Below are 15,327 nucleotides of genomic sequence, written 5' to 3' on the forward strand. Positions count from 1 at the left end.
TGAACTTGTCTATAGAGTTTGGGTCCATGGGAGGGTTAACCCCAACCCCCCCCTGGTTACGCCCCTGTATAGAAGCACTGAGTTATAATTTACAGAAAAGGATTGTTTGTTTGTTTTTTAGTTTTGCGCAAAGCTACTCGAGGGCTATCTGCACTAGCCGTCCTTAATTTAGCAGTGTAAGACTAGAAGGAAGGCAGCTAGTCATCATCACTCACCACCAACTCTTGGGCTACTCTTTTTACTAACGAGTAGTGGGATTGACCGCCCCCACGGATAAAAGGGCGAGAATGTTTGGTACGACCGGGATTCGAATCCGCGACCCTCACATTACGAGTCAAACGCCTTAACCCACCTGGCCATGCTGGGCCTACAGAAAAGGAAACAAGGTTTATAAGTTTATAATACTATAAAATAATAGAACCTTTTTTATAAACATTGAGCTTAAACATTTATGTCTTGATATGTGATGCTGACTGTGGACTAAGAAACTTATGGACATTTTTATTGTTGTTTTTTAGAAGTAATTTTAAATCATTTGTGAAATTTGTTGGATACCCTGGTTAATAGATTGTTCCATTCTTACATCTGTTATCAACTAATGGAATGGTTCCTCCTATCTATGCAAGCCGTCCCTAATTTAGCAGTGTAAGACTAGAGGGAAGGCAGCTAGTCATCATCACCCACCGCCAACTCTTGGGCTACTCTTTTACTAACGAATAGTGGGATTGATCGTCATATTATAACGCCCTCACGGCTGGGAGGGCGAGCATGTTTGGCGCGACCGGGATGTGAACCCGCGACCCTCAGATTACGAGTCGCACGCCTTAATACGCTTGGCCATGCCGGGCCATCACAGTGAATCAGCCAATAAAATACATTGTTTGTATAACCTTATTGCTACCGACCAATCACAAAAATCACAGGCAGTCGAGAACCGAGATTGGTTTAGTAATTAATTTTATGTTACTACAGGGTATTTTAACGTTTTCACATACTGAATCATCTTTATTGGAACAGATACCACGGTACCTCAAAACTGAAAACATGACATAGTAGACGTGTAATGGAATTAAAATATTTATAAAAATATGAGACTTTATACAGAAAGTTTAATAGCTTATAAATTTTGTTTTAAAAATAGCAGATACTTATAATAGTTGTGCAAAACGTTAGTTTTTGTGAAACCAAAATAATGTTTTCTTGGGACTAATATACAAATATATAATAAACACACACACAACGTTTGACAACGTTTATCTCTAGACATCGGTGTTTGTATAGTAGTGGACATTGTAACAGTAGAACACACTTTTATATGAAAAATTAAAATAGCAAGTTAAAATAATAAATTTTAAGTTATGGAAAACTTATTTCAGTTTAACAAAACTGCGAAATCAGTTCATATAATTTCTTATTTCCTGAGACTGGTTATTTCCAGTTAATATATTAAAATTTCAATACTTTTCATGTTATGGTAATTATAAGAACGCATAATTGAAAGCAAATGATAAAATGTTATATCTTAGTCGCATTACATATGTCGTCTCAGGCGTTGAAGAGGCCTCTCGTCAAACAGTAGTAATAGTTAATACGTCAAAAGGTTTCTGACGTATTAAAGAGTGAGTGAGCCCCCCCAGTAGTACAGTGATATGTATGCGGACTAACACAATAGAACGCAAGCTATTACATCATACTTTGAGCCCCCCCCCAGTAGTACAGTGATATGTATGCGGACTCACACAGTAGAACGCAAGCTATTACATCATACATTTTCATAAGATTTACTGATATGAACTGTAAATATTTTGTTTTTTTATAAATTAAAAGTTGTACTGTAATTGAAAAACTGACGATTTTTTTAATAACTCTAGCTTCTCGGTACTACATTTAAAAATTACAACAATGAAAATATAATCAAACCCTCACCTACAGTCCTGGTGAAGTCTTGTTTTTCTTGTGGAGAGTATTTTTATTTAAAATTGTGTTCTTTTATAAAGAAATGGTTGTTGCACTTACCAAAATTATTTTTCTAATCGTTTGAATCTTGAATACCTAAAGTCATATTTTTAATGAATGTTTGTTTGTCATGCTATTAAATAGATAGCGCAGGAGGTAGTGGCATACACGCTACATCATGTATACCACAGAAAGATTGTTTGTATGTTTTTGTAATGTCACGCAAAGCTACTCGAGGGCTATCTGCGCTAGCCGTCCCTAATTTAACAGTGTAAGACTAGAGGGAAGGCAGCTAGTCATCATCACCCACCGCCAACTCTTGGGCTACTCTTTTACCAACGAATAGTAGGATTGACCGTCACATTATAACGTCCCCACGGCTGAAAACGTAAGTATATTTGGTGCGACGGGGATTCGAACCAGCGACCCTCAAATTTCAAATTACGATTCTAACGCCTTAACCCATCTGGCCATGCTGGGACTCCATAGTAAGAAAATGGGACAATTAAAAAGAGATCCAGTGTTTCCCAACATTCTTTATTGTGATTTTTATCATTTGAACCAAGTGCAATGTTATTTTGTTACACTGTTTACGTTCTAATATGAAAACAGGAATTATTTATTATATTACATTGTAGTTCCTTAAAATTAGGTATAATTAAAGTATATTTAATAGATAATTCCTTGCTTTTAAAGTATTTTTAACAGCAGTTTCATTTCAGTTGAATCTCTGTTTACCTGTCCCTTACACTTTTCTTGTTTTTCATGTTTAATATTTCGGCAGTGCAATCAGTAAATATTTGTGGTCAAATTAGGTTTTGGTGTAATGAATTGTTACATCATTTTATTTAACTGTCTTATTTTGCCACAAAAAAACACGGGGGCTAAAGTTTCTGATCTTTCCTGGTTATCATTTAAGCCCCTTTAGGGCTCAAGACGTTTTAAACTAAAATAACTAACTACCAAAGATATGCGATGCGATTGTGAAGAAGAAAGACCAAAGTTCTGTCGAAACATAAAGATGTTCCACCATCAATAAAACTTTTCCTTATGCTTATAAACTGTTCTTTGCTTACTTATTATTATATTAGCACAATGTGCTTCCGCGCTCAGGTACATTATGCTCATTCTTTTTGAATTTACTTTTCAATACATGTATATATTACTACAACTTGTGTTTAGCGATCCACTGATGTAACAAGATTATTAACATAACTTTAAATAATTTTATTCATTAATATATTTAAATTGATAAATTATATTATTAAAACATTTTGTTTCGAGTAAATAAAAGGAAAGTACGTGTGTTTCAGTTTGATGCATGAGACGTATATTTCTGGATGTGTATTGAGCAAGTCTCGCCTGATCACTAAACCTGTAGAAGATTCTTGAAAGCAAGAACCAACAATATTTGTTTTACGAAAACGTTAGCGTGTTTTCGAACATTGTTGAAAGTTCGATAATCTCGCGTGATTAGAATATGAAGCCGACGTATCAAGAGAAAGTTATTCTTGTTTGTCAGCTACAGCCAGCATACTGTAAGCCTCGGAAGCTATAATTGTGATTAATGCTTATTAATTGGAAAACTACAGAAATTTTGTTTATTTTGAACATTATAAACCATTCAACCTCAGTTAATTAACTTCGGACGTTAATATTTCTTCGAGTACATTAAATATTTTTGTCGGTAAGAGTCAGCTTGTGAACAGTGTGAGACCTACCAAGCTAGTCGGCTTAAGCGAGGTGTAACAACATCAACTCAGAATTAATTTGTTCATCGCGGACCTGGATCGTCTGTAAAGTAATCACTTCCAGGCCCGATATAAAACTCAGTATTGTCTATAAGTTTGTTTTGAATTTCGTGCAAAGCCACGTGACGGCAAATTGATACACCCGTCTGAGATGTTTAGGAGTGTAAAACTACAGGGAAGCATGTTTGGTGTGACCGGGATTCGAACCGCCGATTCACAGATTAGGAGTCGAGTGCTTTAACCACCTGGCCATATTAAGCCTAATGTACATTTTATAGTTGTTTTGTTTAAGACCAACTAGTTCAGTTGCTTTTCAGTCCCCAAGTGATACAGTAGCGTTTCTTTGGACCCGCAGTGACAGAAAGCGGGCTATGATACCAGAGGGTGGTTGGGTGGGGGAGATCACAACTACTCCTCTGTAAGTTTGTAAAACTGTTGAATATAAATCATTATTTGTAATATCCATTATTATAAATTGTATTGAGGTTTGTATGTTAAAATATTTTGTGTTAAGAAAGAAAACTGTGTGTGTCAATCTTGTTGACAAATGTCATAAATTTGATACGTATCGAAATTCAGTTAACTTCTAAATTAAAATTAAAATTTCCGGCTATTTGAAATCGTGACACGTAACACGGCCCGGCATGGCCAAGCGTGTTAAGGCACACGACTCGTAATCCGAGGGTCGCGGGTTCGAATCTCCGTCACACCAAACATGCTCGTCCTTTCAGCCGTGGGTGCGTTATAATGTTACGGTCAATCCCACTATTCGTCACTAAAAGAGTAGCCCAAGAGTTGGTGGTGGGTGGTGATGACTAGCTGCCTTCTCTCTAGTCTTACACTGCTAAATTAGGGACGGCTAGCACAGATGAACCTCGATTAGCTTTGTGCGAAATTTAAAAAAATCAAACAGACGCGTAACATACATAACTTGCGTAACATAATATAACGGAGATTTGTCCGAGATAAATTATAATACGTAACAGTACTTCTACTTTACCTTCCATTTGATCATCACTGATATTCGATATATTTGGAGATATTCACACCATCAGATTCGAATGTCTCGTTATCAAAAATTTAATGTACCTCACTAACCACGGGTGTAATAATTGCATTTTTTAAAATTTGAGAAACAAGTTATATAATGCTTACATGACATATGATGTCTGTATGATAAATAGTTTTTGTAACACTGCTTAATATACATGTTGAAAGATGATTTTTTGGGGGGAGTTAGAAGCTGTTGCACGAACAGGTGTTTTAAATTAATTAAAACAATAAAAGTAGTTGTTATACAATCTGTAGCTTAGTTAGAATTTTATTATATTTATGTTCGTTCTTTATATCGATTTAATCGAAGATAATGAATAGTATTGCACATAAGAAATCAAAAGCACTTACAAAAAAAACAATACAGTATTTGTTCTTCAATTGAACAAATGACGAAGCTATCGGAAGAAGTGCTAAGAGAGTTTAATCCGGTTTATAACTGAGAAGCTGTAATAATTCCCAACCTTGAAATTTTGCTATAATGTCGTGCAAGTTAGAAAAACTGACTATAATAAATTAATAAAACGTTTTGTTTTGTTTTTGAATTTCGCGCAAAGCTACTCGAGGGCTATCTGCGCTAGCCGTCCCTAATTTAGCAGTGTAAGATTAATCATCAAAACGTTTTGAATAGTGGGATTGACCGTAATATTATAACGCCCCCACGACCGAAAAGGCGAGCATATTTGGTGCTACGGGGATGCGAACCCGCGACCCTCAGATTACGAGTCGAACGCCTTAACACACCTGGCCATGCCGAGCATATTAAAAAACGCACCTGTGACTGACAGGGACCGAACTAGGGAAATGTACATAGACACATATATTATACCAACATAGAAGCACATACGAAAAGAAAATCGGATTGTTATTCAATATTAGTAATTTACAATTATATTAATGTACACATGTATATATACATACAACTATTATGATGTTTAGAACATATTGCTTTAAATCAAAGTGCAATATATAATTAATAATTTAATACTTAACATATATATCAAGACACATTGATTTTATATTTTATACAAAAGTAAACTCCTTACAAATTGTAATGACAATGTAAATCAGAATCTTTTCTTATATTTTCAGCTTCGTTGCAGGAATAGATGATAGAACTTATTCCAAGAATTCCTATCGTGCGCGATCGACACGTTTTATAATTCTATGTGCACATCTCAGTTTGAGAAATAAATTTGGGAAAACCAAGATTCTCGGAGTCGAGATTAAACATTATAAACCATAATAGACGATCCACGCGATCGATTGACAAATCGACAGCTATATTCATTTAAAGCCTGAAAGAAAGTGAAAAACAGAACAAGAGAAACATTATTAGTTTAAAAACAGAACAAGAGAAACATTATTAGTTCAAAAACAGAACAAGAGAAACATTATTAGTTTAAAAACAGGACAAGAGAAACATTATTAGTTTAAAAACAGAACAAGAGAAACATTGTTAGTTTAATCCAGAAGAAGAACAGAATAATTTTATTTTCACAAAATATTTAATCAGTGACTTAACTGGATTTTTTAAAACATCATTACAATAATAATATTCAAATAATGTATTCTTCAGCATTAAACAATTAAACTACAAACAGAACTTTCAATCGAAGCAACTTACTGGGATTCGAAAACGTTAGATCCTGAATAACGCCCTACTTAATTATTGTATATATACTCTTCAAAAAAAGAAACGCAAAAGGCAAAATGTGAAACAAGTTTATTCCGGGTAGTTCTGTATGACATGCGTGAAACTTTGCACATTCACTGCTGAACATCCAAAGTCTGCAAAGGCGAAGTCCACGCTCACTAGTTGAAGTTTAACGTCACTCAACGTCAATAACGAGTATGCCCCCCGTGAGCATCAATAACTGCTTGGCATCTCCTGCCCATGGAAGCGATGAGATGACGAATCACATCCTGTGGAATGGCTGTCCACTCAGCCTGCAAAGCTGCTGCAAGCTGAAGTACAGTCTGCGGTTGAGGTTGTCGCCGTCGCAGACGTCGGTCCAACTCGTCCCAAAGATGTTTGATGGGGTTTAAATCTGATGATCTGGAGGGCCAATGAAGAACGTTGATGTTGTGGTGTTTCGAGAAGACAGTGGTGAGTCGGGCTGTGTGAGGACGGGCGTTGTCATGTTAAACAACGTCGTTGACGTTCACCATGATGGGTTGCACATGGGGCCTGAGAATCTCGTCGACGGTTGTGTACGGTCTGATCGGAAATCCTACGCAGCCCTGGTGTGGTTGAGGCAGTAGACTTTCAGTAAAAAAAAATCTCGAAGTCGAAAAATAGATTGAAAGCACCAAACTTCTTAACCGTAATCCCATAATACAATCTAAAAAAATTCTTCCGATTAAAAAAATACACTCACATGTGAAATCTGTAAAATGTCTTTCCAGCAGGGGCGTAGCCAAGGGGAGCGGGGGTTAGCCCCCATGGACTCAAACTCTTTAGACAAGTTCAGTTGCCACCTGTGAAGTTTCATAAAGATCCGTGATTGCATGGCAGATAATTTCACACACAACAAATGGTCAAACAAAAATTTCTGACTGAACACTCTTTTAATACAGCAAGTTTTGTCAGAACTAGAGAAATACAATCGAATATCTATGAAAGGATCAAACGCCTGTTCGTTCTTGCCAGGACATCTACAAAACAGTTTGATTCAACTTTAATATCACGGTGAATGTATAATGAGGCCAGGCCATTCAATCGATCTTCAGTGGTGGTATTTCTCAAATACGTTTTGAGTCTTCTGAGAGTTGAAAACGAACGCTCCACTGAGCTCGTTGACACAGGCAGCGTGGAAAATACTTTCAACAGTCTAGAAATGACTGGGAACATTTCTGCATTGCACATTGCATATGCATCAATAACGTTCATTGGTCTGTTGTTCGCAAATAATTTGTACCAAACCCTAAGTTCACCTACTGCAGCTAGTGAAGTGCTGTCAATGTCAGCCTTGTATATATTGACCAACTCTTTAATTTGGTCACATTGTTGTGCTGTAGGGTCTGACCGTTCTGTGGTAGATCCTGATGGTAGTAGACACGTGAAGTTTGTAAGGAGAGTTTTGTGACTGGACAGACGGTCACATATTTGTGAAAGAAAGTGATCAACAAATGGTACAAATACAACAATACGAAAGTATTGTGGCTTTTTGTGTTAGCACGGTACATCTGTCTTTTAGCCTGCCTTGGCATTATGATGTCAATTTGAAGCTCACTACACAGAGTTTGAGCCTCACAGAAAATGTTGTTAAATTCATTCACAGTATTATTTCTGAGTAAACGGATTCAATCTTCCACTATTTCTACGTGATGCATCGCAGCACCTAAATCAATGTTCTGTTGCTGCAGTAAGTTGCACAGAGGTAAAGAAGGAAAACAATTTAGCAATGGTAAGTAGAGTGATGATGAATTCTGGCTGTGTTATAGAACACAACAATTGATTGGCTTGCGAGGCAGTATCTTTGTCTTGCCAACCTGATATGGTCTCAAGGGCATCTGCAACTGCATGAATTAATTCTGGAAAGACAATGACTGAGTCATGCCTCTCAACCCACCGGGTGGGGCAGAAACCTTTCAAACTTTTTTTATCGATTCAGGTGCTTTATTATTCAACGAAAGAGCTAAAACGTGCTTTCGGTTGGGTCTATTGAGAAAGTTTTCAATGCTAGAAATTACTCCCATGCAATTTCGCACAGGAATTTCTTTACAAGCATCAGAAATTGCAAAGTTTAGAGAATGAGCACTGCGGTGTACATTGAGTGCAAGTGGGAATTTATCAGTTATGTGTCTCTGGATACCATTGAATTTCCCACTCATAGAGGCAGCACCGTCGTACCCTTGTCCTCGCAGATAAGCCATGTCAATTCCATATTTTGTCAGATTGGTTATGATAACATCAGCCAAGTTACTGCCTGTCACATCATAATCAGGTATAGATTGCAACAGAGTTGTCATTGGCATGCAAATATCTAACACACAGCGAAAACTGTTCAATGCCTAAAATATCTGTTGTTTCATCAGCTAATATTGAGAAACACTTTGCAGCATTAATCCTGTTGACCAAAGCATCAAGAACATAAGTATTACAGGCATTGATGATTTCATTTTGAATTTGAGGACTCAGATACGTAGCATTCCTCTTTGTACTCTAAGGCTTGCTGAAAGCTTGACATCAACCTTTGCCCTGCAGCGCAAAATTGCCCGGAAAGTTTCATCATTATTGATGGACTCCTCATCAGTTTCACCAACAAACATTAAACCAGCATCATATTTTTCCCTCAAAGCTAAATCCTGTGAATAATACTGTCAATACAGTATCAATAATAGGCATTAAATATTGCCGGTTCTGTTCAATTTCTTGCTTGTAAATTGCATCAAGCTACAAGTGCACAGATGAACTTGTGTTTACGACCTGTAGAAAATTGTTAGCTTTTTCTTTGCTGTCTTGGTGGTACTGTTTCAATTCATGTGCCTTGAAGTCTTCAACAGCCTTCTTCCAGTTTGTGTACAGAAATTTCACTAGTTGTCCCAATTTATGGCTTCCAGTACCAGCACCATCAGGAGCAAAAAGACAGCAGTACTTGCAGAAAGCACCCTTTGCATATTGACTGCAGAGTAGCCATCTCCACTGTGAAAGCCAACAATGCTGAAAACGCAACTTTCTTGGACCACATTAGGGGAAAACATAATCACTCCCTGGCTTTCAGGCATTCTCAAAGAGGCATTTTTTTTTGTTTCAGCGTTTATCTAAAAGAGAGAGAAAGACATAGTTCTAATTAAGTTATTTTGCGCATAGGAAAGTTTGTTATGAGAGTACAATAACCTCGAAGAGAAAGACCTAAAGCTGTACTTCACAGAGCAGGTCTAACATCCTGTGGCTGTAGGTCTACAATCACTGGCAGCAATGGATATTCAGTCTAAAACTGATGAGAATGTCAGCATATTTTTAATACAAAATTAATATAATGAGGAGTCGACTTACCTGTTTACCAATGCTGACATAATCAGAAATGTAATTTCCAATGTCCCAGACTGGACCTGAGGTGGTAGTGGCAGCACTGGTAGAAGGCCACAGTGATGACTCTGACAATTCAGTTGACAATTCTGATTCAACCTGATTGGCTGCAGCAGATTGATCAGTTCAGCCTCATGAATGGGTTTAAAGAAACCATGCAGTGTCTTTTGCTTTTTCAGGCTTGACATAGTGAATGATTGTTTATCGCAACTTCTGTTTGTCAACGTCACATTCACAGTACCATTGGCGCCATCTATAGTGAATGCTTCATTATAGGTGGCGCCAATGGTACTAGGTTAGTGCCATGGTGCTGCCAGCCTGCCACGGTGCCACCCACTGTTTATTTGTGAAGTTAATTCTTGAAATCCAGGAATCTGAACATACACTGTTCATGATATTTGAATACAGATTATGGACACTATACATATATTTTGCACTCTCCTGAGTGACTCTATATTTTATATGTTGATGACAGGACTGTAGGCCTACTTTGCTGGGTCTGATAACTTTAAGTTATATATTATATATATAGGCCTATATAATTATTTATGATTAAAACATAATACAAACACCTCAGTGTGCCATTCTGAAATTTATCCCAAAGGTGGTCTCAGAATACATAATTCAGGCTTTTCTTTTATGTTTTTTATTTTAAAATTTCCTGGGGGCATGCCCCCGGACTCTCCTAGCATGACGCCCCCCCTCTCAATGGCTATTTCTGGCCACGCCCCTGCTTTCCATGAACCTATTCATAGAAAGAAAGAAGACTGGTTCGCCTATGGTGTTTCTAAATGCTGCTTACCTTTGGATTCATGCTCGAATAAAGCAAATTAAATTAATTGGAAGTGAAGAAATAATAGTAACAAGAAGGACAACTGACCTGAGAGGTCAAAATCTAATTATATTATAAGAAAGCAAGAAGAATATGGAAACGATGAAACCTCTAAAACCACTTCTGCTATATACAGCTGTATAGTTTTTCAAACTTCGTGTATTTCAAATCTGAAAAATAAAATTATGAATAATAGATTTATGAAGTTTATTTCTACGAATCAGCGCTTTCTGGAACATAATATTTCAAAATTTGGCGCGACGCTAAGAGGGATTGGGCTTTCGTGAACAGGAGGGGGTCTTAACTCACTAAAAGCGCATCTTTTCTTTAATTGTGTGTTTATGTTTTTCTTATATCAAAGCCGCATTGAGGTATCTGCCGTGTCTACCAACAGGAATCGAACCCCTGATTTTAGCATTGTAAATCCGCAGATTTACAGCTGTCCCAGAGGGAGTATTTTCTCTTTAAATTTACCTACAATGAACGACAACAGGGCCAGTGTTATTATTCATATAGCGCCGAGCTTCCAATAGATACTACAGCATTACGTTTACGTCTTCTGGAACTCCATGAGCTGCTCACGTTCTGTACCAGAGATGAGTTATTTCTCGAAACAAGTTTCTCTAAGACAGACAATTAAACCAGTACTTATATAAGTTATTTACAATGATATATCGTATAAACAACTGAAATTATACGCACCCTTGACAGAAGTTTAGTCAGGCAGTAGTCTAATAGAAAACAAGTAATATTACAGTTAAAAAGAACTAGTGCTTAAATTTTCTTTTTATTACAGAAACAACATAATATTTATCGCGTTTGAAAGGATAAATCATTCTGAAACCTTCCTTTAACAGTGTAGAGAAAACACTAAGCAACTCTTTACTTCTCCTATTTGTCTCTGTGACCTCTTCAGTTTAAAGACTCATATTACTAAAGATTTAGCGTAAATAGTTCATTTTGTTGTTTAGTCCATCTTCAACTGATTTTCTAAACGAACTTTTTTTTTTGCTAATTGCTCTGTATTTTGGCTACAATTATTTCTTTGTCACTAACTTCTATTGTCGTTAGTAAACAAGCTTAGCATGGCCTGGTGGTTCGAACATAATCGTTAGTAAACAGGCTTAGCATGGCCTGGTGGTTAAAGAATAATTGTTCGTAGACAGGCTTAGCATGGCCTGGTAATTAAAGCATAATCGTTAATAAACAGGCTTAGCATGGCCTGGTGGTCAGAGCGCTCCACTCGCAATGTGAGGCTTGAGAATTCGAATACTGTCTTCAAAGTCCTCACCTTTTGAGCTGTGACAATCAATCCTACTTTTCTTTGGTAAAAGGTAGCCCAAGAATCGGCGATGATGGTGGTGTTAACTGGCTGCCTACCCTTTAATCCATCAATACCAAATCAGAAACGGCTAACACATGTAGTCCTTGAGAAGCATTGCGCGAAATTCATAACAATCCTCACAAACAAATATACCAAATCGACTTCGACTGAAAATATCGTTATCAAACGGTAATTGTTTGTTTTTGAATTTCGCGCAAAGCTACACGAGAGCTATCTGCGCTAGCCATCCCACATTTAGCAGTGTAAGACTAGAGGGAAGGCAGATAGTCATCACCACCTACTGCCAACTCTTGGGCTACTCTTTTACCAACGAATAGTGAGATTGACCGTCTGTAAAACGCCCCCACGGCTAAAAGGGCGACCATGTTTGGTGCGACCGGAATTCGAACCCGCGACTCTCAGATCACGAGTCGAACGCCTTAACCCACCTGGTCATGCCGGGCAAGAGGAAGGAGGAAGTAATTCCACACATCTCATTATTTATAGATTTTGCTTGTTTTATACGTATTATGTTCAGAGGTTATTAATGAATTTTTTCGGAGTAGAACGACAATCGTTAACAAACAAAATATTTGATGAATGTCTAATAGAAAGCTATGAATTAGCACAGAATAATGATTCACATTTTAACGGCTCGGTATGGTTACGTGGTTAAGGCGCTCGACTCGTAATCTGAAGGTTGCGGGTTCGAATTCCCGTCACACCAAACATGCTTGCCTTTTCAGCCGTGCAGGCATTATAATGTGACTGTCAATCTCACTATTCGTTGATAAAGAGTAGTCAAGAGTTGGCAGTGGATGGTGATGACCAGCTGCCTATCCTCTAGTCTTACACTGCTAAATTAGGGACGGCTAGCGCAGACAGTCCTCGTGTAGCTTTGCACGAAATTAAAAAACAAACAAACAAATTTTAACTAAATGTTTTAGATATTAATGATCGACTTTAACTCTCCTAATAATAAAAAAAACATATTACAAGATACCTCATACTTGTTTTTAACGACATGTATTGGTATTTTCAATTTTAAAACGTATTTTTTACAATACGTGGGCTGAATAACCAGGTCATAAACTCCTAGGGTTCAGGTATGGCCATTCCTAAATTTACATTACTAACCAAGTAAAGATAAATAGCCAGCAGAAACTGCCGCCACAAGAAATTTGTTGAGCACTGACTGTCACTCGCTTTCTGAATGTGCGGAATGTATTCTCTGACGTTGTGACCTAGGCAACACTTAATTCGCTCCCAGTTAATAATTGTTTGTGTGTTTAACGTTGCGCAAAGCTACACGAGGGCTATCTGCGCTAGCCGTCCCTAATTTTGCAGTGCAAAACTAGATGGAAGGCAGATAGTCATCACCATCCACCACCAACTCTTGGTCTACTCTTTTACGAAAGAATAGTGGGATTGACCGTAACATTATAACGCACCCACGGCTAAAGGACGAGCATGTTTGGTGTGACGGAGATTCGAACCCGCGACCCTCGGATTACGAGTCGTGTGCCTTAACTACCTGGCCAAGCCAGGCCCGCTCCGAGATAATAGAGTATATATATTTAACAATTAGTTATAAACATAAATTTACCTGTAGATTATACAACCGAAATATCGAGATAGTGTAGTGTTCTTCAACTTGTCTTTTGTGCAAGGATACCTGGAAATCACCAAACACGCGATGGCATTTGACAGTGTTTTCTGAGAAATATGGCGCACACTGTGGCTGTTGGGAAATGAAAAGTTTGTTACCATTGTTTATATTTTAGCTTTCGAGAAGCTAATAGCTTTCCTCTACTGGACACGTAGTTTTTAGTTTTTTACTTTAATCAAGTTTAAGACATCAATTACCTTGAAGAGATACACAAATAGCGCTATATATATACACACTCTAACACTTGAAGAAGTGCTTTTGTCGTGCTTAATTTGTTAGTTACAGAACTGGAGATATTTATCTCATAATCTACTATAAAATACATGGTGTTTTAGCAAAGATAGATTCTAATACGGGTGTATATAATATTAACGTATAGTTAATCATATATTAAATGTGTACGTATACGTATGCACTACAGTCTATATTTAATCTCACATTGTACGTTTATTCTTTGACCATAAAACTACAATATGAGCTGTTTGCACTCTGTCCACCAGGTGGAATCAAAGTACGGATTTTAGCGTTCTAACTCCATAAACGTATCGCTGATCCAACGAGGACGTCTTAAGTGAACGTATGAGTCCGTAGGTTAATTTATTCCTATATGTAAGGAATTCATAATTATATAAACATTAAACGACTTCAAAATAGAAGAATAACCGTATTGAAAAAATACACAAATATACGATCATTCTGTGCCGAGTAAAACATATATCAAAACACCATAAATATAATATACACTCTCCCACTACATGTAGCCGTTCTTTCGATTTGCCCGAGGTTATTGATGAGGGGATGAAACTTCCTAAAACCGGTATAACTCGGTGATGAATTGTAGATTTTGCTTCGCATTTAGCACTTGTTTTGTTGTTATGCGCAAAGCCACACAAAGGGATATCTGTGCTTTGCCCACTACGGGTATCAAAATCCGAATTTAGCAGTATAAGTCCGCAGACATACCACTGTGCCACTGGGGTGCTCCGCGTTTAGTGTTGTTTGTTTGTTTTTGAATTTTGCGCAAAACTACACGAGGGCTATCTGCGCTAGCCGTCCCTAATTTAGCAGTGTAAGACTTAAAGAGAAGGCAGCTAATCATCACCACCAATCGCCAACTCTTTTCCCAACGAATAGTGGGATTGACCGTCACATTATAACGCTCCCACGGCTGAAAAGGCATGCATGTTTGGTGTGACATATTACAAGTCGAATGGCTTAACCACCTGGCTATACCGTGCCCAAATTTAGTGTATGCTGAATAATTCACAGGATTACATTACTTGGTAACACCAAAGCTACATATTAATAAAATTTTTATAATGCAGAATCAGTGTGTGAGCAAAGACATTTCAAAATACCACACATATAAATACGTTTGTGTGTGTTTTCTTTTAACATTTTAAGTAAATTTTGTAACTTATAGCTTGCTATTGCGTCAGGCATTCTTTAACCTAACACTTTGTTTTTCCATAATTATAGTCCTTTAGTTTTAAACTTATTAGGGGCTCTATAACTCATTGGATTTCGTTACACATTTTATAAGTTATTCATCCACTAAAATTACTCGTGGATCTAAGCTTGCTAGTTACAAGTTACCTAATACGAAAATCAAAACATAGAAAGAAATTGACAAATATATCATCGATACTACAGCTAATTCTGCTAATAACTGCTGAGAAACTAACATGGTCAGGTATTTAGGGCGTT

The 15,327-nt window shown here is 37.3% G+C and overlaps 2 protein-coding genes across 19 annotated transcripts in view; one reads left to right on the forward strand and one right to left on the reverse strand.

The window, feature by feature from the left end:
• LOC143242898 (uncharacterized) overlaps positions 1 to 15,327 on the forward strand; it is a 247,365-nt gene that overhangs the window by 161,537 nt on the left and 70,501 nt on the right. The gene's annotated exons all lie outside the window — the stretch shown is intronic.
• LOC143242900 (uncharacterized) overlaps positions 1 to 15,327 on the reverse strand; it is a 60,660-nt gene that overhangs the window by 23,552 nt on the left and 21,781 nt on the right. For 6 of the 15 annotated variants that reach the window (XM_076486508.1, XM_076486509.1, XM_076486506.1 and 3 more), the window contains 2 exons: positions 13,558 to 13,692; positions 5,607 to 9,527 (listed from right to left, as the gene is read on the reverse strand). The exons of 2 other annotated variants lie outside the window; for them this stretch is intronic. In XM_076486508.1, coding sequence (XP_076342623.1) covers positions 9,300 to 9,527; positions 13,558 to 13,692 — 363 coding nt within the window. In that variant the 3' untranslated portion in view covers positions 5,607 to 9,299. Of the gene's footprint in view, positions 1 to 5,606; positions 11,251 to 13,557; positions 13,693 to 15,327 lie in introns of those variants that run through there. 7 more of the 15 variants (XM_076486514.1, XM_076486511.1, XM_076486513.1 and 4 more) reach the window with 4 other exon arrangements.

This window comes from Tachypleus tridentatus, unplaced genomic scaffold (assembly GCF_004210375.1).
Source record: "Tachypleus tridentatus isolate NWPU-2018 unplaced genomic scaffold, ASM421037v1 Hic_cluster_2, whole genome shotgun sequence".
NCBI classification, from domain to species: Eukaryota; Metazoa; Arthropoda; class Merostomata; order Xiphosura; family Limulidae; genus Tachypleus; species Tachypleus tridentatus.